At 38.1% G+C, this 27,207-nt stretch overlaps 1 protein-coding gene across 1 annotated transcript in view; it reads right to left on the bottom strand.

Moving 5' to 3' along the window:
* LOC136440685 (intermembrane lipid transfer protein VPS13A-like) overlaps positions 1–26,837 on the bottom strand; it is a 35,356-nt gene extending 8,519 nt beyond the window's left edge. The window contains exons 1-35 of the mRNA XM_066436785.1: positions 26,700–26,837; positions 22,527–22,814; positions 19,582–19,625; positions 19,319–19,361; positions 18,788–18,887; positions 18,152–18,249; positions 17,674–17,747; positions 17,029–17,067; positions 16,751–16,870; positions 16,220–16,306; positions 14,893–15,078; positions 14,182–14,288; positions 13,579–13,653; positions 12,823–12,970; positions 12,456–12,573; positions 11,829–11,923; positions 11,545–11,606; positions 11,070–11,144; positions 10,768–10,862; positions 10,072–10,188; positions 9,522–9,631; positions 9,182–9,237; positions 8,745–8,829; positions 8,416–8,483; positions 7,919–7,997; positions 7,710–7,797; positions 7,384–7,501; positions 6,706–6,778; positions 4,783–4,872; positions 4,208–4,370; positions 3,194–3,260; positions 2,705–2,949; positions 1,580–1,653; positions 970–1,112; positions 62–189 (exon numbers count right to left, since the gene is read on the bottom strand). Coding sequence (XP_066292882.1) covers positions 62–189; positions 970–1,112; positions 1,580–1,653; positions 2,705–2,949; positions 3,194–3,260; positions 4,208–4,370; positions 4,783–4,872; positions 6,706–6,778; positions 7,384–7,501; positions 7,710–7,797; positions 7,919–7,997; positions 8,416–8,483; positions 8,745–8,829; positions 9,182–9,237; positions 9,522–9,631; positions 10,072–10,188; positions 10,768–10,862; positions 11,070–11,144; positions 11,545–11,606; positions 11,829–11,923; positions 12,456–12,573; positions 12,823–12,970; positions 13,579–13,653; positions 14,182–14,288; positions 14,893–15,078; positions 16,220–16,306; positions 16,751–16,870; positions 17,029–17,067; positions 17,674–17,747; positions 18,152–18,249; positions 18,788–18,887; positions 19,319–19,361; positions 19,582–19,625; positions 22,527–22,626 — 3,370 coding nt within the window. The 5' untranslated portion in view covers positions 22,627–22,814; positions 26,700–26,837. The remainder of the gene's footprint in view (positions 1–61; positions 190–969; positions 1,113–1,579; positions 1,654–2,704; positions 2,950–3,193; positions 3,261–4,207; positions 4,371–4,782; positions 4,873–6,705; positions 6,779–7,383; positions 7,502–7,709; positions 7,798–7,918; positions 7,998–8,415; positions 8,484–8,744; positions 8,830–9,181; positions 9,238–9,521; positions 9,632–10,071; positions 10,189–10,767; positions 10,863–11,069; positions 11,145–11,544; positions 11,607–11,828; positions 11,924–12,455; positions 12,574–12,822; positions 12,971–13,578; positions 13,654–14,181; positions 14,289–14,892; positions 15,079–16,219; positions 16,307–16,750; positions 16,871–17,028; positions 17,068–17,673; positions 17,748–18,151; positions 18,250–18,787; positions 18,888–19,318; positions 19,362–19,581; positions 19,626–22,526; positions 22,815–26,699) is intronic.
* Positions 26,838–27,207: the final 370 nt, after the last annotated feature.

Raw genomic sequence — 27,207 nt, 5'->3', positions numbered from 1 at the left:
ATACTTGCAAAATGCAAACATTTTACTTTATAAATGCAAATAAGTTTGCCTTCCAATCAACCTTTGGTAGGCTCTGTTTCCTCTTCTGCCACAGTTGCTGTTTTCCTTTTAGTGCCCAATTCTTCTTCTTCTTCTTCAGCCTTCATTTTGTCCTCCTTTTCTCTATCCTTCTCTGTCCCAGGTGAGAGACTAAAAATGACAGAATGTCAGAGACAACCCACAAAAGGATTAAGAAACATGGACTCAATATCATCTATAAAATGAACAGCAACAAAGTGTGGCCTTCTTCAGGAAAAAACTTTACCAGAGAAAAATATAATATCGATATTGGATAAGGATCTACGTTAAAACAGTAGTCCTTAATATCTAGTACCTCTATCTTAACAGGAATGTTTTTGTTAAAAGTCCTTTTTGATTAAAAAAATCATAATCTGACCCCCGAAACCAATTAAAACAAGGCAACCAGAGATATATAGCAGATTGCATTCACATAGGGCACACAAAGTTTAACACGTCTATACAGATCCAGCCTCCTTTATCAGCGCTGAAACCCGCTCGGGAAATGTTTGGCAAGCCCTCCCGGTCTCAGCCCTGACCTTTTGAATGGAGATTTGGGGTTCTGGGGACATCTGTGACAGTTGCTCATAAATAATTAATGAGCTAGCCTTATTTGGCACAAACATTCATTGGTTGCTCATGAATAATTAAGTAGCGATGTAAGATGTAAGCTGATCGGCTGATAGCTTACCAGCGTCCTTTGCGGCTTTGCTCAAAATGAGCTTTAGCAAACCCTCTGATTGGTTGAAAGCTGTTTGGTGGTGACGTCGCCAGAACCATGTTCAGGGGCTCGGAAGGGCAGGGCCGCTATGGGAGGTAATGACCATATCGGGTCTGCTGGGAGGATGTACAGAACTAGACACCGCAGATTGAAACATTACTACACTCCCTTAAGATGAAGAAATAAGGCACCTGGTAAGAAACTTGTTGGAGAAGTCCTTGAGGTCCAGGAAGCTCTCCTTGTGCATGACGATGGTTAGAGTAGAGAACTCCACCTCTACAGACTGCTCCGTGGAACCAAACCTGGACCTGAACTCTGGGCAGCTCGGGTCCACCTGTTGATTTAACAGTTGATTAATGGTTTATTGACAAGATTATAGAGCCCTTGAGAGATTGCATACCTAACATTGAACTGCCATAAAATGTAGCTTGATGCATTTCCACAGTTATCTACTATAAGCAGTATCTTCTGGTGCAAATTTTCGATTTACAATTTTTCTCTCCATTTTTACCCCCCTACCCTCTATTCCGTAAAGGGTGTCCTATGTTCTAACACGTCTACATGTACATTCCTACACCCCTATATTATGGTTAAAGTTATGAGGAAAAAGTCTCATTACGAACATAGGGCTGTCGGGAAGATTTTAAAAAAATGTTCCATCGGAACCTAAGGGGATTCAGAATATAAGCCTTATGGGGTGTTGGAACATAGACTGAGGTGTTTGACAAATGGGGTGTCGGAACATAAGGGGATTCAGAATATAAGGGTGTTGGAACATAATGGCAGTGTACTTAGTAATACCTTTCTGTACAATATGTTGATGAGCTTCTTATTGGACACTGAGCTGAGTAGATGGGTATACTGGCCCTTCTTACCTGTAGGGAAGAGAAAATTAAATCAAATGTAAATAAAGATAGGAACAAAACAACTGTTACAGTAACTTCAATACCCTGTTAGCTTCAACTTGACTTCCTACACAATCTAAACCCAACTCTTTACCTTGTTGAATTTAACATTCTTTTCCACATTCATTTGGGACAGGTTTGAATCTGGCAGATACAGAGCTGGGTATAATTAAAAATGACATTCTGCTGATTTTGAGTCATAAATTATCATTGACCTCTGGAGTAAAGTGCTGGAAGAATGGTTACACCCCTTGACCCCTACATAATATGATATATGTTGATAGAGTTATTAGGACTCAAATGACAGTGTATCTCTGTTACATTTTATCTGATCCTTACCTCTTTCCTCATGACCTCAATGAAAAGTGGCCTGCATGCCCATTTGAGCTTCTCATGAATAAACAAAATTCAAACAAACGTTCCCAAAACCCAATGTTCCGACACCGCTATGTTCAGAATCTGTAACCCTATTGCTACATGTAACATAGGGGTGTTAGAACATACATAGGGCTTTATGTTATACCTGGGCCTGATACAGGTGTTCCGGACCGTGTGATAATTTCCTGTATCACATAGGGTTCGGGAGTTGTATCACACACGTCAGGCTTCCATAGAATATTTAGAATTTATTTCGAGCGTGCGGGTTGCGCCGCCGCCGCAAATTTGAATACCGGATTCGGAGGTTGAAATCAATGTTGTTACAGTTTTTTGTTCGAGGACACAAAACTTCCTCAACTTTTGGCGCATTTCGCATTGAAATGTGTGTTTTCTCGGGTGGGTATGACATAAATAAAATTATACAACACGTTGTATTCCGCATCACCCTCGGTCCCAGCCCTCCCGCAGGTCGGATCGCCTTCCGGCCTACAGCCGTTGGGCAATCCTACCCGCGGTCGGGCTGGAACCTTGGGTGATACGGAATACCCTGTGTTGTATTCTATACAATATATATCCCTAGAAGCACAATCATGATACTCAAAACAAACATGAACTGCACACTGAACAAATTCAACAGTCTCACCCCTGTGTAGCTTGTCCACCAGTTGTAACTCTGTCAGCCCAGCTTGTACAGACAGCCCATAAGTAGTCATAGCCATCTCGGTACACATTCCGTCCAGTCTCAACATTAGGTACGGTTCCTCCACACCATCCTTAGCTTTGGACACAGAGATGACCACTTCTCGTACGGTCAGCTTGACCAGAGAGTTGACCAGATTGCTCTCAGAAGTGGTGTCATCAATGTTTGGCTCACGCAAGGACTTGGATCTGGAAGAAACAATGGAAAACTAGTTTCTTTAACAACATGTTGTACAGCAACAAATATCTTGCTGATGATACATGTATGTACAGCTTGCTTGTACATAATCTTCAAGCTCAAAATTTCTGTAACTTTATCTTTGTTTTTTGAATTTTCTGCAATTTTTCTGTAAGTTTGACACAAAGATACAGTCTGATACAACAAATTGTTGAGTGACAAAATAACTTGTCACGGATACTGCAATAAACCTACCTTGACCAAATGGTAATATCCTCATCAGAATGCTCTGATGCTGAGAAGAACTTCTCTGGTGCTGATGCTAGGGATCGTTTAGATAGACAACAAAAGAAATGTTAAACAGAATGTACAAAACATTGGTGAATTCTTAAACTCTTCAACCCTAAAACCTCATATAATTATAGTTTTTAGAGGACTGCAAATGCAGAAAATTTCCACGACTGCAGATGCAGAAACCAGTGGATGATGATGATTATAGTAAATTCTGTACTCTTCTATACATTTTTTTTGGGGGGGGGGGGGACATAGGTATCTACTTAACATGGCACTGACACAGCTATCATGGAACTTTTGTTACAGCATGCAATGTTGCAAATTTCCGAGAAAGAAAACAATCTGTGTTTCATTTGTGTTATCCAATGACCGAGTGGCTAGGCTAATGGACACGAGATCAAGAGGTCATGTGTTCGATTCCTGTCATTTTTAGCTAGATGCTGTGTCCTAATGGGAAAGGTACTTCACACAACTTTCATCACTCCACCCATGTGTAAAATGGGTACCTGACTTTGGTTGAGAAAATGAAAGGTGGTGAAAGGAGAGGGCTGGGCTCTGCCTTTCAATACCATGCCCTAGACATACAGTAGTTAATACAAACCCACTCCTCTTACAGCCTCAAAAAGGCTATGGGACCTTCATCTATACTTCAGATTTTAAGACACCCAATGCCACAGAAAGATTTGATTATACATTTAGATGCAACAGCTCATCCAGTGTTAAAATAGGTAAATATGTAAAAGATTGTTTTGTTATTAGAAAAAATAATGATACTCAAAATTAGCCCAACTTACATGTAAAACCTAAGATAGTCATTTTAGTGAACAGTTTTATTCCATACTTATGTCTTGTTCTATGTTTACTGCAGTTGTTGCCATACTTTGTACCTGCTACAAAAGTCGCGCTATAAGTTGTTCTTTACCTTACCTAATACATTTCATTTCTAAGATAAGATAATGAATACAGTTATAATACCTTCCAGGATGGGTGGTTGAGGAGCAGCTCCAACCTCCACAGCTTCCACACTTTCCTCTGTAACCTTAACAATGTTCTCCTCGTCTACTGGTCCTTGGTTCAAGGCCCGTCTAATGGCTCGCAGTTGCTTCACTGTCTCGTCACTAACTACCTCACGATAGTCCTATAAAGATCATTAAGCATAATAAACCACCATAATTGATATGAAAAAGCTCAATTGTGATAGGTTGAAAATTCCTAAAATTACTTTTTTTCAAAATCTTTAACAATAGGTGAAAAATTAGCCACTCATTATACTACCTCAAGATAGTCCTAGAAAATTATAAGCATAAAAGACCAACACATAATTGATAAACAAGCTTCATTGTTACAGTCAAAACTCTAAAAATGTTTTTTTTAAGTGTAAATATTATGTTTTTGATAGGTGAAAAAGTAGCTATGGAGGCATTGCTAAATGCATCTATCAGTGTCAAAATATTACAGTCACAGTTACTTGTTGACATCAGACAACAATGTTGTGTTTTTTTTGCAAGCAATACATTGCAATTCTAAGACAAATTGATAGGTGGCCTCACCATCACATGCGCACTGCTAGTAACCTCAGTGGAATCAACTTCATCCACACTAAGTACAGACTCTGCCAGGGATGGGAAGGTGTTCAGGAACTGGAAGCAATGACAAGATAAAACGTAATGTACTATCATTATGAAAAAGGCTGTATATGGCATTGTTTGCTGTCAGAAAACAGCCAAATTTTGTATGATGATATCCAAAAATTCCATATTTGGGTCCTTAATTTGCTGAGACATAAACTTGTTATAATACGATGTATGCACACATAGCTGACTATGGCCTCTCAACCTTCTACAGACCATGGTTGAGAGTTTGTTGTGAGCAAGGTCATCTGTGGTTGAGAGTTGGTTGGCAACATTGCCTAGTATTTAAAAGTTGTATGTGCCATATGACTATAAATTTGGAAAAAAATCAATGTTGGGAAAGTCATATTCTGCTTGGATGCAATCAGAAGAGCAAAATGGAGCTGGAATAAGATTGGTGCCAGGCTACTCCTAATTTCACACTTACCTCGTTTAGAGAGTGGTCAGGAGCAAAGTACAGTCAAACCTGCCCAAGGCGACCACCCGGCGGACCGAGCAAAAACGGTCGCGATGGACAGGTGGTCGCCATGAAGAGGATTCCACTCACATGTTTCCAGGTTGAGATTTTAAAATACAGTACGAAAATGGATGGAAAATTATGTGAATTTAGACAGCATGACCCCCACCAGGTTCAATTCTGGTTGACAGAAAGATCCTACAAAAATTACATTTTCCGTTATCGTTGCAATAATTGTATACCGCTACATCGTGTACAAATTTTCGTCATAATTTTGACTACAAAACAATGGTTGCCTCGATGATCCGGCAGCGCCCTCCCGCATTCACACGTTACATTAAATAGTGCACACACACACGCACATCATCAAAAATTAAGGCCTTAGACAAATCCCTAGAAACACCTGCTGGCCCCAGCCTTTTTTGGGGCGCCGACCGCTGGATAAAAGGGTCAAAAAGTTGTCGATCTGACAACTAAAGATGAAGACGGAACGGTGTGATTTCGTTGCGCCGCGCCGCCAAGCTCTGTGCGACCGCATCCGAAAGGTAAGTCAGTGCAGCAGATCGCACAGCGTCAAATAAAGGTTTGTGAGATTCATGAAAATAAAAAGAAAACAAGAATATTCATTTTCATCAATAACTAGAGTATTCGTAAATGTTCATACACAAAAGCATCGTGTTTTAGAAAGGTCAGCGGTACGCCAAATCCGGGCCGTGCCAAAACCAAGATGGCGTCGGGACCAAGGAACAACATTTTTTCTCGCCCGATGTTTTGCCCGTCGCGAAGTCATTTTTCGGCGGAATTTAATAAGACACAGATACATTTTTGTTGAAAATACAAGAAATAGATAGTAATTTCTGTGGCATCTGACTTTTTGACGCCATGCACTACGTATTCGTTTTGAAAATTGAGTTTAAACCGAACTGAGTTTGCGGTAAACTATAAGATTACGATAGGCACAACAACATCACAAACATTTGTCTTTACAATGTTTATAGGGGGAACGTTTTATTAAAACACTTCATGGAGGAATCGATGCTATAACATTGCTATTCCATATATTTTTGTTCTTATTTTTGTCCTTCAAAGTCTTGAAAACATTTCCTTGAAATCCGACAGCAAAATGATCCGATGTAACCACACGCTTGGAAATGAGGCGGCCGCCATGGCCAGGGATTGTGCTCTTTGCGGTCCCAATTCGTGGCGGTCGCGGTCGCGTTGGACGGGTGGTTGCCTTGGGCAGGCAGCTTAGTGCTTGTGCCTATGGGGAAAATTTTCGGGACCGAGAAAAAGCAGTCGCCATGGCCAGGTGGTCGCGTTGAAAAGGTGGTCCCCTAGGCAGGTTTGACTGTATGGGGAAGAAGCGTATAAGAAAGGGGCCTTACCTGGAGCAAAGCAAAGATGTTGGTCTCTGAGATGTTCAACTTCAAAGATGGTAGCAGGGCTTCCATCTTTTGCCTGGAAAAGTGACAATGTAGCATCAAATTATTTCAACATGATATTAGATATAGGAAAGAACGTATCAAACGTAAAGAATTCTTCAATGTAAAACAAGTTTTGCCAAGGAAATCTGACTGGGCAAAACATGACTTTAAGATTATCTGAAACTGCAGGGAGCTTGATATAGCAGCTAATGAAATTGAAATTTCACCAAGTTTGTAAATAAAACTGTAAGTTAGATGATTTGAAAAATGCAGAAAAATAATCTTGTTTCAAAATATTGCCGCCCTTGCCAAACTGTTGTCTAATGTAGCATTAATGCCAGAAATACATATGCAGCACTAATGCTTGGTTAGTGCACACTGCCATGGTAATTTCATGGTAATTATGGCTGTCCAAATTGCAGTCCCTCAATGTCCTAGCAGCCATGCCTTCCACTTCCCCTTCAGTCAAAGAAGACTGATGATTAATGGACATGGGCGTATGCTGGCATTAATGCTCTGTTCCAAAGGGAGCAGAGGAAATCCAGCATTAATGCGCCCAATGTGCTCTGCTAAGGAGCGCGTAGTGCGGCATTAATGCTACATTAGACAACAGTTTGACAGAAAACAACAAAAACCTACTGTGGCTGTGCCCTGTACTGAGGATTGATGCTGTTGTACAGGGACAGTTGGAGACCCATCTTGGGGAGTATATGATGTGGAGAGTCTTCCTCCTGTCGAGCCTCTTCTATATCAACACCTGTTTGAAATAATTACACACAAACAATTGCAGTTCTGGAGGAAGATGCTAGGTGCCTCAAAATCCTATACTATACACTTTTCCTAGGTTAAGACAAGGTCATTGTTCCAGATTAAAACAACCACATTCTATAAAAAAAGGGATCATCATTAGTAGAAATTTTTGTATGGTCATGCTTTTATCAATTTGCAATAATAGGCAAACATACCTGGTTTTAGAAAGAGCAGTTGAATGTTGCTGATGTCGATGTTGAAGCGGTCATAGAGACGTTGAACCAATTCACTCATGGTCGCCCCCTGCATTAAAGGCAAGTTCTGTTGTTTTCAAAAGACCCATTGAAAGAAATACAATCATGTAGCATTCCAATAGTGCATTCATAAGCTGCAGTTATGTTAGGATTCATTAGAGGGCACTAACCTGCAGTACCACATCATCTGGCTGGAGGTCACTGTTGATCTGTAGGCTGCCAAGATCAGCCATCAAAAGACGACTGTCACTGTATCAAAAGAATGACAAAAGAGACTTTGAGATGGTTACATTTATCACACAGATCTCACAAGGATTGGACCAGAAGATAATCTTGCAAATCTTAACCCTAATCCTAACCCTCTGCAACGAGTACAAAATCCATCTACCACTCAAAAACCACAACCATGAAAAAGTCCAGAACACAAGGCATCACACCCAGAAGGTGCAGTACTGTAGAAAGCTGCTAGAAGGCCCATTATTGTAAAATGTGCTTTGTTTTCCCAAACCCTACCCACATACCAAATATCAAAAAGTTCCATCTACAGTTTCTGCAGTTATGATGAAAAAAAACACTGTCACATACAAATGAACAGAATCCAAAACATGACCCTCATAGCGAAGGTAAGAAAAAATTAGTGATCAAGTCTAGACATCTGTTCACATACCTTGAGAAGCTTCCACCCTCAGGGATAATGATGTAAGGTGCCTTCAAGTTGATATTTACATTCAGGGTCTGCAAGATAGAGGAAAGCTTTAAAAACCTTGAACGTTACTTGAAGTCTGAAGGATTACAGACATTTCCTTTACATCTAAAGCCAACTTATTGTAACGGAATCTTAAAGAAAAAATCTAATTCTCTGTTCAAAACCTAAATTTAAACAAATCAACAAGAATGCATGTGGCAAAAATACATGTAACTTCCAAAACATTTTCAAGTATAATTCAATAGGACGATATTAAAAACATCTAAGAAAACCATTGTAAATGCTCCCACCTTGTGTTTTTCGATAGCATGTTGAACACTGAGGCGGCCAACTTGAGCCAGCTTTGCTAACTGCCTGTTGGCTGCATTCTTTAACCTGGAGAGATACAGAAACATATTAAAGTATATCATACATCCTGTAGAAAAACAGTGCTGTCCTTAGTGCTGAAACCCTAGAGATTGTAAATCGTATCTTAGCTCTTTACTTTATATATGGCTGCAATGAAAAAGAGGGACAGAGAACAATGGAAAACTTGAGACACTAGTCCACTTGTATGATCTGGTGCTTTTCTTTACTTCAGAATTGTCTCTATTGCCTGAGTCAGACACTTTCTTATTTAACCAAAAAAAAAAACATGTATGATCTGGTGCATTTCTTTACTTCAGAATTGTCTCTATTGTCTGAGTAAGACACTTTCTTTTTGCAAAAAAACTACATCAGGACCTACTCTTCGAAACTGCTGCTGGACATGGAGAAGAAATGTACAGTTTCTGCAACTGTCACCTGTAAAGACAAAGTGAAAAAGAAAACATCAAATCATCATAATTATCATCAATTGCCTCTCTTACTTCAATGCATTAATCAAGTAATCATTACCATAGCCACTGAACTTGCATATCTTACATGCATTCTTGTTTCATGTATCCTGTATTTCATTAACCATGATTATACTGCTGAAGTAGCCATTTGGCAAGCAATCATCTACTGGATATTGGGTTAAGTAGCAGGGAGAAGGTTTAAGTTAAACAGAAAACGAATAAGGTCAGAAGGCCCAGAATTCCACTTACAGCATCGTAGAGTATCTTGACTGGTTGAACAGCCACTCTAATTGCAGAGTCTGCTGTGGTGTACAGAGGGTTCATTTCAACCTCTGCACTAAACAGCTTTTCATCCGGACCTAGTAACAAATGAAACAAGTAAGACTTACAGACACTTAGTACATATGTTAAGCATCATCAATCATAAAAGCTGATGTACACAGTACTGAATTTCTCTAAATCCCAGAAAGTACCACCACCTGAGGAAACCTGCAACATATACATGTATAAATGGAGCAGTTCAATTAGATAGCAATCGTCTCACATAAAGGCAGCGTAAATTTGATGTACTAATTGGCCCCAACCCTGAGGCATTGTCAAAAATAAAGCTCTGCTGCAAAGGTGCCAGAAAAGCTCTGCCTTGATAAGCTTACGAACAGCAAAGGCAGGGTGTCAGGATAAGTGCCTCTTTGCTAATTATGCCCCTGCAAAGTTTTAACCCTTTTCACCATATAGAGTACTAAGCAAAGCAACCTTCTCCTCCAATCATATATCACCAGAGACTGACAGTTAGGTATACCCAGATCTTTGGGCTTCCATGTCTTAACAACACTCGCTTCTCGCAAGTACCGAATGAGATCTTCCTTCAAGTCGTCAAAGTGAACATGCTTCTGCTCTTTGTCACTGGGAGCTTCAGCTTGAGGAGAGGAGCAGCAATTCAGGAAGGTTTACTTAACATCCAAGATGATTTTAAGTGTGTATCTCAAATAATGGACTGCATAGAATTGCACGAGGAAATTAAGCCAACTTTGTGAATTTCTGGTCAATTTTCCCTTTTCATGCGACATATGATAAAAATTTGTGACCTCTACAAACAAAATTGCAGCATCTGGAATGTCATATTCTCAGTTTCAGCTTCAAATCAGATACAAGATAATTTCATATCAATATCTGTTTAAAGTCATTTTTCCAAAGGTTTCTGCTGTTGATGAAATAATTATCTTTATCTGTTACCAGTACATGTCATTGAAGCAAAATCTATTTAGTTAATTGTTTCAAACATGGCAAGTTAACTCTTTAGTACGCACTCTATAAGAAACTATAAAACCACCAAGTACACATCAAAATGTGTGAAACAAACATTGCTCTAAATTGTGCCAGCAAAAATTTAAAAAACAACAACACATTGATGGTATGGGCATCCTTCTTTTATCTTCTACTCTGCTGATTTTTGCTGAAAAGTATTGAATAAAAAAGTCAGAGAATGTAGTATTACCTTTGTACGCTATGTCCGGTTTGACGATGACGGTCGCACTGTTGTCATCTTGTTTCACACCTTCTGCCATCAGGTTTTCAGTAGACAGGCTGAACCTGAAAAACACAATAACATTTTCAGAGAGGGAAGCAACTTCCAAGGTTAGGGAGTGTAGATTTTGTACTTATAAAGCTATTAAAGCTCACAATTTATATGACTATCAAAGTAACTATTTTATGTGTCTGCTTTTATTGCCAAAATGTCAAACACTGATCATTTTGATCTTTTTAGGTAACAGAATTCTAGGAAGATGACAGTCTTACCTAAAGGCTTCAGCTGAAGGCCTTTGTTCAAACATGGCAAATACCTCCTCCAGTTTGGAATTCACAAGATCCATCCTGCAAACAGAACAAAGTCTTCAATTAACCTTCTTCCTTTGTACTTTCTACCTCCTAGTACATGTATGTGTGTACGGAGGTATCATTTTCGGTGTGTCTGTTTGTCTGTTTGATTGCCTGTGTTTCCTCAGCATTTATTTCCATATGCATGTCTCACTACAGAGTGACAGGAGGTGAAGGGCAAAAGGTCAGAGTTCTGGGAGTGACAGTCATTTATCAACCATGGCTGGCAGCTGACAGACTGCCCAGGTCAGGAAGTCAATGGAAGAGGCTACTAATTCACAGTGAGGTATTGTTTTTGTTTTGCTTTGCAATGCATGATATATCTCAAACACTGACTGGTCATAGCTTTTTACTAATCGCTCATATTCATAATTGAAAACGAGTGATACAATCTTACCCATGGTTCCTGAGTTTGAAACAGCAGCTCTTTAAGGAGAAGTTGAAGCGGTTTTCAACATACTGTGGGAGCAAAAATAGAAATGTTTCAGTTAAAAGCAACCGTTAAAATGACAATGCTGTTAAATTCAAATGGATCAAAACCAAATGTCCCATACCAAATTTCCCTAAAACTGAATTAGATGTGAAGGTCAATCACGATGAATTATGTCCAAAATGTTAGCCCTTTAATTATAATTTCTTAACACAGAGAAATGATTCAAAGCAGAAACGACCAAAACCAACCTCCTTTGGTTTGTCAGGTAGAATATCATCTTCACTGTAGCCGATACCTTCATACAGCTTCTTCTTCTCTTCCTCTGTCAGCTTGGAAAGGAAATCTGTCGTGGAAAAAAATTGAAGCTTTAATGTCTATTTAGTTTAAAAAAAATTTAGATAACCAATAATTTCTTTCCATATCAAGTTTACATGATAAACGTGATGGGAATTAAAAGATTTTATGACGATCATATTACACAAAATTACAGAACAAACAACTCATTCTATCAACAAATTGAAATAAAGTGCAGACTTCCAGACACCTTTGACCCATCACTGAAATCACAATGTCACATGACAAAGATTTGTGGGTCATCATTTCTGAAGAAGGTTGTTGTATCAGTACAAAACTCAATTAGGCCCCCATTCCACTAGACAACTGCTGAGCGACCATAATTATTTTTGTGTGACCCTTGTTTTTATAGATATGGTGCATGATGTTCAAGTAGGACTTGAAAGACAACAAAACACTCAAAATTGAACAAAATTGTTCTCCATGTTCTTTATCTAACAGTACATGTATGTTTCAGTTGCTTAGCAGTCTCTAGTGAAAGGGGGTGTTAGCTCACTCAATGTGATGAATTCGTGTCTTACCAGACTCTCTCTCTTCCACCTCTTCTTCTAAGACACTCTCAGAAAACCAGCCCCAAAACCAACCTCCTCCTCCTGTGGGTTTCGTCTTCTTGGGCTTCACTTCCTCCTTTTTAACAAACTGGAACAAAATGAAATTCAATGTAAAATTATAGTTTCCTAACTCTATCTCGAAACTTGGAATGTCCTAAAATATGATACTGTAGTCATATGAATTTAAGACTTTTACTTTTAAGTAAAAAGTCTTAAATTCATATGAATACAGTATTATATTTTAGGAATGACATTCTTTGGAAAACTTGTAAATTTACAAGTTTTCCAAAGAATGTCATTGCTATCTACTGTATAAGATACGTTTTTATGGATTTACCTGTAGTTTGGCCTGCTGTCTAGCTACAAGGATGCTGGTGAGATTCAGGTCTGACTCTAACTCCTCGAGGACCCCTGAGATGGCAGCCACGTCTTCCGTCTCTTCCAGCTTCTCCTTGTACAGAACCAGGTACCTCTTAAACTTTAGTCTGGAAGACAATATAGGATTGGTTTATTGGATTATGACCATGTAATATGGAAATCTAAATGTGTCTATTGTTATTGAAAAAGCCTTCTTTAAGTGTTTGCAAAAAGGAGAATGGATGATTAAAGGTATGCAAAGTGACATTCATTGTACAAAAAAATGTACATTTGATTGAAAATTTTCATTAACTACTTTTCAGACACCACTTTTTTACTTGGCCCTGTATTTGTACACAGTAAAATAATGGATTTAATGTACAGTCTAAACTGCACTCAGGGAACAGATAAAATTTGGTCAATGTGGATAGGTGGTCACTATAGACAGGATACTTGATGTATCTGAATGAAATCATCTAATGGACTACCAAACAGTGGTCACATTTGACTGGGGGTCCTTACATGTATGTAGAGGTGGTCACTTGTACAGGTTTGATTGCACTTGTAAATGTGGAGCCTATTCATAATAAGTGATGTGACTGTACAGTAGCTTGTTTAATCAAGTCATTGCTATGATTGAGTCGTTGGCCTTGAAAAAGTGACCTTGACATGGAACACCTGTTTCACTATACCATCCACTGTGTGGGAAAAACATAATAAATCAATGGAAAAATACCTGTAAGCTTTGATATTCTCCCAGGAGTAAGGTCTGATGTGTTCATGGACTGTGGCATTGTAAGCATAGTGCCACCTGTGAAAGATACATATAATCAAGGCTCCAATAAAGATGGGTTTTGTATCACAAGATGTCAATATTTGAAATACTTCTTGTGAAACAAGCAGTCTGAGAGTTTTTGATGATCAGAAACATTTAATGTAATCAAATTGCAAATTTTGTCTGGCCGGCAAAAATGCCATGCAAGAAATCTTAGTCCTAGATTTTTTTGATATAAAAGCTGACCAAACTTTAAGATTGATGAACCGCGATTGGTATTTGGTCTGCAGTTTTGAAATAAGTTTCTTAATATGTCCTGTAGAGGTACTAAAGGTCTTATCTTAGAACACAATGTCTTGCTAAAATTTCAAAGTTCAAAGTAAACTCCAAATGACATTGAATCACTATCTTGCATGACATATATAAAACAAATTTTCTTAAATAAATCATTACTATCTTAATCATTACTATCTTAAGAGTGAACATCACATCAAAAAAGAAATTGGCAATGCATGTATTTCAAAGAATGTTTGGGAAGAAAATAGAATTGATTGACAATCTTACCAAGCTTTGGCAATCCCTTTAACATGAAGGTTTGGATGGTACTTCCTGTATAGCCGGTTGACTGCCATGAGTTTGAAGGATTCCACCAGGCACACAATGCTCTTGAACTGGGAAAAACAACAACATGCCATTGATCACTATGAATATTTGTATGGCCACAAACAAGTAATATATGGACCGTCACTATTACAAATTTTCCTTAGTTTCAGTCTTTTGTTTTTTTTAGGAAATCTTGCTTTATAATGACAAAGTTTAACATAGATCATGGCCATTCTGTCATCTTGACAAAAGAAGTTGGATTGTCAAAAATGATACCACAGGACGGGCATACAAGCCAGAATAAAATCTGATGCTCAGGGAATAACACTGAGTGGGGGTCCTATGTTGAGTTTCTGGTTCCCAATGAAAGCTTAAAAGCCTTGAAAGTTCATCTGTGTTCGAACTTGGAAGAAAGCATTTTGAAGCAAAGTGGAACTGTAATTTCCAGCACAAAAGTTGGACTTTTCGATAGTACTGTCAAACTTTTCTACAATTTATGATTAACTGCTCACTGAGTCATGTGCTCTACCTGTATATTAACATGATATCACAGAAACAGTGGATTGCTCATTTCATGTAAAAAATGCAGTGAAAAATTTGATTTTTGTGTAGGAAAATCAAGTTCAACATTACTTCAGAATGCTTCATGCTGTAACAAACAAACAAACAAACCTGTTGTCTTGATAGGGACACCATGATCTCTTGCACAGCCAGGTCGGTCCACAGACGTGGCCTGTCCAGGTCAATCATCTGGCTCTTGTCGAAGGCTATCTTGGTGACGGCAGAGATCGGTCTGACGACGAAGTCCAAGTCCTGCTTCATGATTCGACAGGTGTCCAGACATTCCTCCATAAGGTCCTGGAAACAAAAACAACTTTTCGTTCGAGATATCATTTTTTTTCTTTTCTTTTTTCTTCCATCCTTCTGCCTACGCGATGCCTTTTGTAGAAAGGTTGAAGTTAAGGTCTCATTCCTGTATTACTCCGAGTGGGTACCCTAAAAGAGTCCGTTGCCCAAAAGAATGAACGGCTGCATGTACGTGTGTCTTTATCGGTGTAAAAATCCCATTTAGCTATCCCAGCCGATATCAAGCGTCAAACTGATGAAAGCTTGTTTGTAACGGAAGAAATTAACAGGTAAAGTTCGGCAGCTGCGCGTGAGGTCGGACGTCCACAGCCGGACATTGGCGGTAATTCGGTCGATCACTTGCAGCTGGAAAGTGCCTATTTAGGGGGTCTAGCTAAGTGCCGTTTGTAATTGCCATAAAAAGGTATTGTATGCCAACTGGTAGTTGGCAATTTTTTTAAATGATCTAGGGTAGATGAGCTCAACAGAGAATGAATGACATTGGTGCATTTCCTATAGCTTCATTACGAACGCGCCCATGTAAAACACGTTTTATAACATGTAAGCCTATGGGGCGAAAAAACTCATGAATGAGACCTTAAGAGTTTGTTGTGTCTTGCATACACCCATTTATTCCAATCCTACACTCATGTCAAATAACACATTTCATTGATGACGACAAATGATTTAAAACAACTTTATAACATGTTCCAATGCTGAAAACAACCGCTAAGACTTAGCTTTTGAAAAAAACAACTTTGATTCTTTAATGATAAAGTTTGGTTTATGGTGAAAACGACCTCAGAAGGCTCTAAATACACCTTATGGCCAAAATAACAGGGTCCAAACTTTTGTTTGCAAAATGGAAAATCATGTAAAACAACTTTATAAGGTGTTATTATGCTACAGCAGCCACTTAGACATATTTTTTTTCATTCATAATTCTTTAGTTGCACTTTTTAAACAGTTTAGTGAGCTATGAAAATGTCAATTTGACAACACAGAGCAGAACCATTTATCTTTTCGTAAATGCATATTATGTCAACTGAATAAAACTACTTTTTATACATATATTCTGAAATGGTGGTTTCTATGTGTCGCACAAACTGTTTAACACTCGTTGTCCCACCTAGTCAGTGGAATACCCTCTCACCTTCCACAAGTCTGTAGTCAGGTAGTCACATACAAGTTTCTTACACCCTGTGTTCCAGTACACCGCAAGATCCTCCAGTTTGATGAGCTGGAAAAGGAATTATGCTTAGCATCATTTACTCTATGGCCTGCAATGGTCTGCATAATGCTTTAGATTTTGAAGAGACAATTTTTGAAAATTTGACTAACTGCAATGTAGTGAAGATATCATGTACTTTCATATAATACCCCCCCGGTAGGCTATCATTATATAATAATGATGGTATCTCTCTATCATACCTTAACATCTACTAAACATAATTCCACCAGGGTACATAAATCCGCCACCCTGAAAAGATATATCCAAACAGATCTCCAACCCAACGTCCCCCAGTATAATGCACTCCTGTGTATCTAAACACTGAATACATGGGGGGTGCTGCACTAGAGATCTCTCAAACCCATTATTTTTCAAAGTGGCGGATTTATGTATCCCGGCAGATTAATGTTAATGGAGGTTATATTATATTGGAGGCACTGATTTTCCACTAACCTTGAACATCTGTGTAGCCCTTGAGTCAACCAGGAAGGGCTCCCAACTGGAGTTGACGGACTGTCCACTGAAGCTCCGCAAAGTCACACCAAGGGCAAACGGAGAGGAAGGGTTGGACACCTGCAATTGTATTGGAGCAGTTGCATCAGGTGCATCAGGTGTCAGAATTAGAAACCAGGTGTATTAAAAGAAAGCAGTCATCATATCATATAAACAAATGCATATTAATGTTATTTCAAAGTGGACAAAAAAAAAAAAAAATAGAATTGAAGGCATACCCTGTCCTCATATCGAATGTGAATCTTCTTGATGGTCAGCTGAAAGTCAAATATAAAAGCAAGGACATCAGATTTGTCAGAATACCACAAGACAAAGCCTTTAGATACCTTCCCAACATATTTCCATCTGAACAAAATTATTGTGTTTTTTCATATTTTTCATTCATTGTTCATATTCTAGCTATAGAGTGTTGATGGATATAAATTATAGTATCAAACCGTCTGCAAACTTTGCCAAAAAAAATTACCTCAAAGGTTTCAAATTACTTTCCATAACAGCTAAATAATACATAAAAAAAGTTTAGAGTTTAGAGTTACACAATAATGTACATTTGTATGACAAGAAATCACTATCTTCAATGTCTTATTACTTGGATACATGTATTACTATAATTATAACAATCAAACCTGTACAAGTGACCACCTCTACATTAACGGCCATTGTGACCACTTTTTTTTAGGTCTTTTAGATAATCTTTCCCATTGACAGTCATGCATCAAGAATCCTGTCTATTTAGTGACCATCTGTTTACTAGACTATATTTCATTGGTCTCCTGAGTGGTCTTCTTGGGCAGTTTTGACAACAATAAGATGCTGGAAAACAAAGATCTGAAAAAGAATCAGGTAACGATTTGTCTTCATACCTGTAGGTTGTTCAGAATTGTTGCTGTCAGTTTTTCTGTGAAGGTCTGTTCTTTCCTCTTTTCCTCTTCATCATCTGTAGGTAACATACACTTGGCATTTAGAATGTTATAAGTTGAGAAACTTGTGGCATTGGATTAATGACTTAGTGGTTAATTGGGTTAGCAGACATGGGATGGAGAGGTCACGGATTCTATTCCTGACTAGCCGTTGAGTCTAGACATTGAGTCTAGACGTTGTGTGTAACCCTGTGTAAGGCACTTTATACAGCTTTCCTCACTCTACCCAGGTGTGAAATGGGTACCTGGATTTAGTTAATTAGTCAATGGAAGGGGAGGGATGGGTTCCCACCCTCCAATACTGTTCCCTAGACACTGTGGATAACAGCCCACTGCCACTGCAAGGCTATATACATGTATGGGACCTTTACCTTTACAAATCTAAAATGTCAAATTATTTACAGTAAGATGTTGGCATGACCTGGTTGGGTGGGGCTATTTTGGGGTGTGTCCAGCTCCTGTAACTTTTTCCTCTTGACAGCATCCAGCAGCCTCTTTTCCCTCTTAGCATCATATTTCCTGAAATGATCAACAGATTTATTAACCAGTCAACATATTATTATCAAAGATGCTCAAAATTAGTGATGAACAGGCTCAAAAGTTCCAACCTTGCGATTGGTCGAAATTTGAGGTTCAAAATTAATGATTAATCCACTAGGTTCCAAAACCCCTATGACCGACACTCGCTAAACCGTAAACCTGATCCTAATATTGGGTTGTATGAACAATAAGGGTATCAGAAGAAAGCTTATTGGGTCTGTTCCATGCAGTCAAACTCTACAAAAAAATGGCCCGACCAAAACTCTGCAAATGTAATGACAGTGACTTTAACATTGACAAGACCAGTCAAACTTTATCATTTATACTTATTGTATCAAGCCATCCTTTTGATATGGAGTATAATTTTTAAAACAAGGTACTATTCAATAAATCTGACCAACTATGACGTGACATCAGTGATGTCTGCATTTTACAATCACCTGCCCTTGATTAGAATCTACTCCTAATTTGGGAACTTAGTATGATATAATATTTTTGTTGACAATATTTCTTCTACCTGTCTGTTACAGGCCCAGCAACTATATACACTCCCTCCAAACTGGCTTTAACAGGAGAGGTATAGAGACTGGTCCATGGAATGTTGACTGACAGTTTCTCTGTAATGAGAGAAAATTTTAAGAACTGTTAATTCTGAACATTTCGATTCACATTATTCTAGACTTTAATTTTGTGTTACGTTTTATAGATAAACAGACATGTGACTTATGTAATACAATGCAATTTAGCTTACCCATGCAAAGTTGAACAAAGATTCCAATATCATGATATCTGATAAGCCATTGATTAATCAATGTATTGATTAGTAAAGCAAATAATGACATTAGAATGATTGAAATAAACAAATTCTTAAGATTTGTCAAGCAGTAATTAAAGTTAATTTTTCTACTTTTGCATGATTTTTTATACAAATTTATTTCACAAATGAGCTTGATGTTAACATAACTTACACAAGGAATCTAACTTGTTTACCTAAGTATCTTCTTCCATACAAGAAGAAAAGATAAACATTTTGAAAGCTGTTCCTTACCGACATATCCAGCCTTCACTTCCAAGGGTAGCTCCAGTTCATACTACGAAATTCAATGCAGAAATATATTGATATCAAAAATAACAACAACATTACAGTCTTACATAACCAGCACATGAATCAACAAGATCTCCATGATCAGATGTCCAGCACAATGAAGGTTTTTTTCCCTGTCCAAGGTATGGATGCACCCATGAAATGAAACTTTGTGATAAACATATTAGCTTCTTGTTTGTTTTTTTGTTTAATTTTTGGAAACTTACCAGGGCCTCTGGCCGCAGTTGAAGATCTGTCAGCTCAACATCGCCTGAAGAAAAAAAGATGGACATGTCAAATACAATTATTTAATAGTATGCAAAAGTTCTTTCAAACATGTGGCGCCCAGTGATTATAAATAACTTTAGATAGTCTAGTGCCTTTGATTTATTGGTGTTTTGTATTGCATAGTAATGGTCTTTAGTTATACCTTTGATGTGAATGACATCGGTAAAGGTAAAGCAGACATCCTCAATTGAGGTGAAGCATGATGTTTTTTCAAGTAGCTAGTGGTATCAATTATAGCAATAGAGACCAGAAACATAATCATAAAGGCAAGTATGGCTTTTAACCACCAAGCATCAAGCTAAGATATCAGGATCATTTGTCAAGCAAGACTTAATCGCATGGAATTTCTACATGTAAATGGAAGCCTTACAAATTACACATATCTGTAGAGCAAATCTACAGGACTATGTGCTGACATGAGTACTAGACTAAGAGAATTGCCCATGAAACTTCAATTAAGGCTTAACATTTCTGTGTGACATGAAATTTTAAATCAGAACACTTTTTATACTTTCATTGCAGTACCAAGCAAATTTGCATCTCTCTTACACGTATCTCTTCTTTTTAATCAGGAAATTTCAAATTATATAGCACGACTAGCTAACTAGTTACACTAATAAATGTTATTAGCTAGTTTAGCTTGATATAACAAATTTTAAATCAGTTGGTCTACGTCAGTGTAATTGGAGTAAGGGGAGGTACTCATCTGATGATAATTCAGAGACACAGTCTTATCTTAATATTCCTGGTGCGTCAGTAATTCTGATCACGAATAGTCTGTAATCAGGGCACACCTTGTTCTGGGGAAAATTAAACCACTCAGATGCAGACTGAATGTTAACATTTACAGCATGAAAGAGAGCAGGAATAACAACACGGGAGCATATTTTGAAGAGCCACAGTGGAAAAATTCAATACAAACAAGACCACAACATGTCTTGAAAAAGATTTTAAAAAGTCCTGCTGCAGTAACAAGGTTAGCCACAAGGGGGCCCAAAATAAACCTTGACCTTTGCATTCAGAACACTGGTATTCACATAGCCAAAAATACATGCATCATCGCAAAAAAGGTTTTTAATGCGCCGATATATTGAAATTATATTCAGTTTCTGTATCTCCTTGTGTATGACATACATGACATTGTTCTCTTAGAGCTTGTGACGTCTGTAAATCTATAAAATGGGGGAGGGGTGTTTGCAATGAGTCGTTAACTGATTGATGGCCATTCCCCTAGAGTATCTCAAGCTTAGTAATACACGTAAAATATATAACATTGCCAAGCAAATGAGGGATTGGAGGACTATAAACTAATTGTCTTTTATGATGATAATATGTGACCTTGACATCAAACATACATGTACGTGATTACCAAATTGAACGTAATAATCTGAGTGTTGTTCAACAGTTATGTTGCATCTATAGGAAATGTTAACACTTTGGGGGAACAAGTCATAAGTGAAGCAAACAGTGCTGTTCTAGATCTATGTTGACATTTGAGTTTACATTGTACAATCATTATGTTATATATTTTATACAGTAGATCCAGTTTAATGTTACTAAATTTCCTTCTGACTTTGTGTATGTCAATAGTCGGTGACTGTTGTATTCCTGTGATACTAATATTACAACAGAAAGGTTTTAGAGCAACTCTATTTCTCACATTGTCATAAATGTTTATTGTAACATTTACAACAGGTTTTCCAACACTTAAAAAGAAAGCCCAAACAGTTGAATACCCTTGCAGCCAGATTGACTTGCAATGCACAGGTAACATATTATGAGACCTCTACAAATAAAATGGCCACATCAGAATACCACATTGAATTATAAGTTTCAGCTCCAAATTAGATACAGGATAGCTTTATTGGTGTTGCCATTGAATCAAAAACCAATGAACAATCATGATTAAGATTGATGATATTTGCAGTGATTGCACTGTTTTGTGCCATTTTGCCTATTGCAAAATGTTTTTGAAATTTAAAAAAATTTACAATAATTTCAGGCAACAAAGTGGCGTCGATAAACACAGGTTTCTGTCACTTCAAAAATTTGCGAATGCCTTTCACAAACAGTCCAATGAGATACCCGCTTAATACAAAGAAGAAAAATACTGAATATGAGGCCAGTCCCAGATACTGGCTGTCATTGTTACATGATCGGTTTGTACTGCACATTACTTTGAATATCAGAGGGATACTAAATGGTGGCAGGTACAATGCCTACCACATGTTTTATTCATTAAGCATTTCACACAGTTTGAATATTATGCTTTATATACAGTGTGCATGCATTGAATGACATTCTGTATTTCTGCAATATTTTCAGAATACAAATATCAAATCAAAACAAAACCTCTCATTGCAGCCTAAGGGTGTGCTTTTTTTAATAAAAGATACAGTGGACAAGCATAAAATATTGTCTATAGTAATTAATTATTTGTGATGTCCTTTTAAATAACATTATACATCCAGACTGGGTGACATTTGACACAGTGTACAAGGCACTGTCCTTGGTACTGATTTGCATATCCATCCTCTGTGTGTTAATTCAATCACCTCCCAAATAGTTAAAGCAATTAGATTTAAAAAGGATTATTGTGTAACAGTAAATGTTACAGCAATCAAAATTCACTGGAACATATGTTGCCATCATACATTTATTAAAACCCCGGATATAATTGCTGTCACTGAAAACATGAAAATGATGATACTGAAATCACAGATTTAAAATTTAACATGGCCCATTTTAGAAAGCAACACATGTCACTTGACACATTTTGAGATGTGAAATAGCTATGAGATTTGATGTTCCAAAACAAAATCAAAATAAGACATTATTTTCATGACACAACATGTTAGTATAATACAGAAGAGTTGTTCCTTACCACCAAAGAGACTGATTCCAAGATTGGTGGTGTCCAAATCCTCGATGTATTTTCCCAGATAGGTGTTTAGCAAACCAGCCACGAGAGACTCCAGCACCATATTGCAGCCGGGCACCTCTTCCCACGTTCACCTTCACTGTCAATCAAACTACAGGAGGAAGGATAACCAGCTCAAATCCATCTGTCTCCTGCCTCCTCATTGGTGGATTCCCCCCAGATGAGATGGGGATCGGGATTGGTTGGCTGGAGATGTGACCTGATTCCAGATTTATGGAGATTCATCAAGCCCTGCAGGGATGGATGAATAGATTTAGGGATGTTCCATTGTAGAAGCCAGAGGAGGGGTGAACAGGTGTAATTCTCATACAAGACAGTTAGTGGCAGGAATCAAAGAGAAATTAAGATAATGTAGCATTGCCTGAATTTCTGTGCAAAAATCTGCAAAAAAAGTATCTAAAAAAGTATAGAATACATTGTACTGTAATTGCTGTAAGTAGGTCTACTAGAATAATACTACATTACATGCATGTATTTGGTAAATTTTAAGATTGTCGTATAGCAAATAAAGTTCTTGTGCAACACTAAAATACAACAATTCCTGATTACAATGTATATTCAAGCATCAAATTCTCGATTCAATGAACATATTAGACGTTTGTACAAAATATACACCGGTGGTGCTCAGGTAGTGAACATCGCGCCTTACAAATCAATATCACATCTAATCAAGTTCAATTCTGTCCTATACATCACGGTGAATACAGCAGCCAGTTTGGGACCCTGGCAATGTGGCTCGTGCAAAAACATTCTTTTGAAGCAAATAGTTCTCAAGAATGCTTTTCATCAGCTGAGGTGCCAGGTTTCCAGCTGCGGTATTTGCAGAGGGAACAGACAGGATTTAACTTGATTACCAGTGGCAGCAGATATTTTACTGTAGCAGACTGTAAGGAGGCTATAGTATATCATCTAGCACTAGACAAAACTCTCATAACAACATTACAATGTCCTCTACATGCAGCCAATGGTGGCTCTAGCACAGTAATTGGATTAATGCATGGCTCGTAATACTGATTGGAAATCGGCCTTGTTCAGAATACTGTAATGACTGAACTGAACAAGTACAGCATGCTATCGCATGTAATTCAGGCATCTAACAGGATATACATTATTGTATCAACAAAACAACTCAAAGAGAACAAACAAAGACCCTCTTATTTAATTAGATATTTAGATCTCCTCAAAAACAGGACCTTCAATTTTATGTCCCAGACGTCCCTAACTGAAGCTAGGTACTCATTTTCACCGGAGTCGAGGGAGGAAATAGGTGTAGTATGAGGGTCTGCATGCTCTTTTACGTAAGTCTGCATATATGCAGGCTATTTTCATTTTCCATAATTTGTAGCCAAAGCCGTATTTGTCACATAATTCGTAGCAAGGTGATCAAATCTTGCTTAATTACCTTCCTTGATTTAAGCGTAATGCATCGGTGGTTCTGAATTCAGCGTAAATCATTGTTGGGACCCCCCATGCAGACCCTCTAATAATATGCCTTCTCCAAGGCACAACATTTGAGCCTGCCAGGGAACCCTGGACCTTAAGATGCTATGTCAACTACCTTACATGCCTAATGGCATGTCACAACTGTGTCCGCAAACACTGACATTGATTGCTTTTTGCACTATATACAAATAAGCCTTATCATGTTTTTCTGGTTAGATATGCATGTTTAGATTTTAGAATAATCTAGATTACCAGCTGTAAGTAGTCACTGCCAAGGTCAGAACGGAGGAGCCCTTTTAACCTTCTCCTAGCTAGAGTAGCCTTTTTGCACCAAATTTGTATTGGTTACAGGGATAGGTAGCAAGGACAAGGTTAATGTTGATCAAGGTTACGTGCATCAGACTAATATGGAGTGGCTTAACCATCTGGCACTTGGCATACAAAAGATGCAAGTACTTAAGTAACACAAGGGTTGAAAGTGAATGGTCAACCAAAGAGACAGATGTTGATATGATCAATCAATCAATCAATCACCAAGCAAGTTAACTTGCCATCTTAGGCCCCCTTTCTTGCAACATCTCATCATAGGTAAGATTCCCTCAATCAGGACATCCAAGGATCCCTTGAGTCTAAAAATCTTAACCTAATTAATCCTTGCACACCTGTATTGGACTTCCCTGCAGTTCAGAGGGTAACCACAAGGGAGTGCTGTTGCAAATGAGACATCATGTTGAAATGCGAAAAACTAAATAATCAATCCATCATGCCTATTAGACTGAAATGGAAGGTGTTTGATGTTGCAAAAAATATTGGTACAAGTCTTAAGCTATGAAAAATTCAGGTCAGTGTTTGCAAGGATTCAGGTTCAGATGATAGCTAGAAATGCTCTATTGGGGCCCCAAAGTCAATACCTGGGTATGAACACTAGCTTTCAGGCAAATTCAAGTTATGTTCATGGTTCATGTAAGTTAAAAATCATGTCTTATCAAGCCGCCAAGTGTCAACGAATATTGCGAAAAAGATTTCTTTACGGTGCTGCATTGATTAATTTGTTTCTAGCCACAAGGCACCTGAGTTTTGTTATTTGGTATTGACATACACAAACTGCTTGGTTTGATATAAGACTAGATTGACAGGTTTGATCCACTCACAGTGGGACATAACAGAGTACTCATGATAGTTCTAAGCGGTATGCCTAAACACCTCACCCGACCTCATCCGACCTCACCCGACCTCATCCGAGTCTAAAATGCAGTGTATACGGGGTAGGGACATTATTTGATGTTCTGGATACGTTGAATATGCAATTATAAATGCAAAACAAGCAGCAAACTCTACTAGTAGGTATTTACCAGTTTTTATAAGTTACTCCACTCGTTTCCAAGATAGAAGATTTTTGGCCGCCATATTGGATCATGCCACTGTTGGGGTCTACATGGGTAAGTTCTTCATACTTTTTTATTTATTTTTGTCCGACAGGACGATAAGACGTTGGGTACTAATTACATTTTCATCACAAACCACTCATAATGACTGTACACAATAACTGTACACAGGATCTGTACACAATAACTGTACACAAAGTGTTTTTCAGCCTCGAATACACGCACGTAGTGTGTATTCATTGCGCCGGCCGTCTTGACCTCCCGTTACTTATAAAAACTGGTAAATACCTAAAGTTTGCTTCTTGTTTTGCATTTATAATTGCATATTTAACGTATCCAGAACGTCAAATAATGTCCCTGCCCCATATACACTGCAATCTAGACTCGGATGAGGTCGGGTGAGGTCGGATGAGGTCGGGTGAGGTGTTTAGGCATACCCAAAAATCTAAGCTCAATGTAATCTGTACATGATTCACGTTAACTTCAAAGGACTGCTGCCTAATAATAACTTGTAAGTCGGGAGAGCAACAACAATCGGGATTTGAGCTCTTAACCTCCGGATCCAGGTCCAGAGACTGAAATGTTTACCCCTGGACAAAGTATTGTCATATGCAAACAAAGTAGCCGGGGTGTGAAATATGCCTTCAGGGTACAACTGCTCTCAACAGATCTAGACTAGACGGATGAGAAAAAGTGAATTTTAGGAAGCTGTACAAACAATTCCATCTTGTATATAATAATTCGATTGAAACACATTCATAACAGCCCAGCCTTAAGAACAAACAATTCGTAAATACCTATTGATGAATTATTATAGCCAATGGAATCAGGTTCGGCTAAAATAATCTAATAATTACATTATACAAGCATAATCAAATGAAATATCATAAGAAAAAGTGGAACCTCAAGCTGATGGTTTCCATGGTGACACTTGCTTTGGATTTAATTCAATTCAAGAATGACATGATCTTTAAGTTAACACATAACACATATTAATTTCTTATCGAATATCCTTGAGGGGAGGGGGGCTTTAACAGCTGTGATCAGCTGTCAGTTTTTAATAAAGGTCCCTGTGATTTTGAGGTCCAACTGCATTTCTTAAGCATTCATTTCGTCGTTAAATGCCGAAAATGTCACGATATCCAGGTGTTACATCAAATATATTGAACATGTAAACATCGTCAGCATCCAAACTGCAAACAAATCGCTCAGCACACAGTATCGGAATTTGCGTTCCGTGCAACCTCAACATAAAATCTAGCATATATATGCATAGATTTCAAAGTACCTGCAGTGTCCTGGTGACTTGTGGACGTCCTCAACCTCTTTGGTTTGACAAAAAGTCGCCAGGAGCCAAGTTTTAGCGGTTGTAGTTGAGCATTTTGGATGCTGGTTGTCTGCTGTTGTTCCCGGAAGTGCACCTGTCACTTTTGAAAGGTCAAAGGTTAGATGTACCTGCTGGACATCATCATGACACGATATGTTCGATGACAGATCGATGTTGGAGAAGACATGCCTTTTTAATGTAATAAAGAATATTTGAGATGTTCGGCAAACCTTTTAATGGTTTATTTTGCTACTAGTACCATTTCTGCGTCTGCTTCCTAAAGTGATATCAGTTCCAATACCTTCCGCTAGAGTTCGCTAGTTGCGCTGGTACTACATGTACATAGCATGCAGTATACTTCAATAGATCTACCCTTGAAGTAAGCCTTTGTAACGGAAATTACCAAAACGATCGGACACGGACCATGAACCAGATGTCGCTCTACTATATTTTGTATGTTGTACCAAGC

The sequence above is a fragment of the Branchiostoma lanceolatum genome, chromosome 8 (genome assembly GCF_035083965.1).
Source record: "Branchiostoma lanceolatum isolate klBraLanc5 chromosome 8, klBraLanc5.hap2, whole genome shotgun sequence".
Classification (NCBI taxonomy): Eukaryota; Metazoa; Chordata; class Leptocardii; order Amphioxiformes; family Branchiostomatidae; genus Branchiostoma; species Branchiostoma lanceolatum.
Note: the sequence above shows the minus strand (reverse complement) of the source record. Positions and strands in the feature narration are given on the sequence as shown.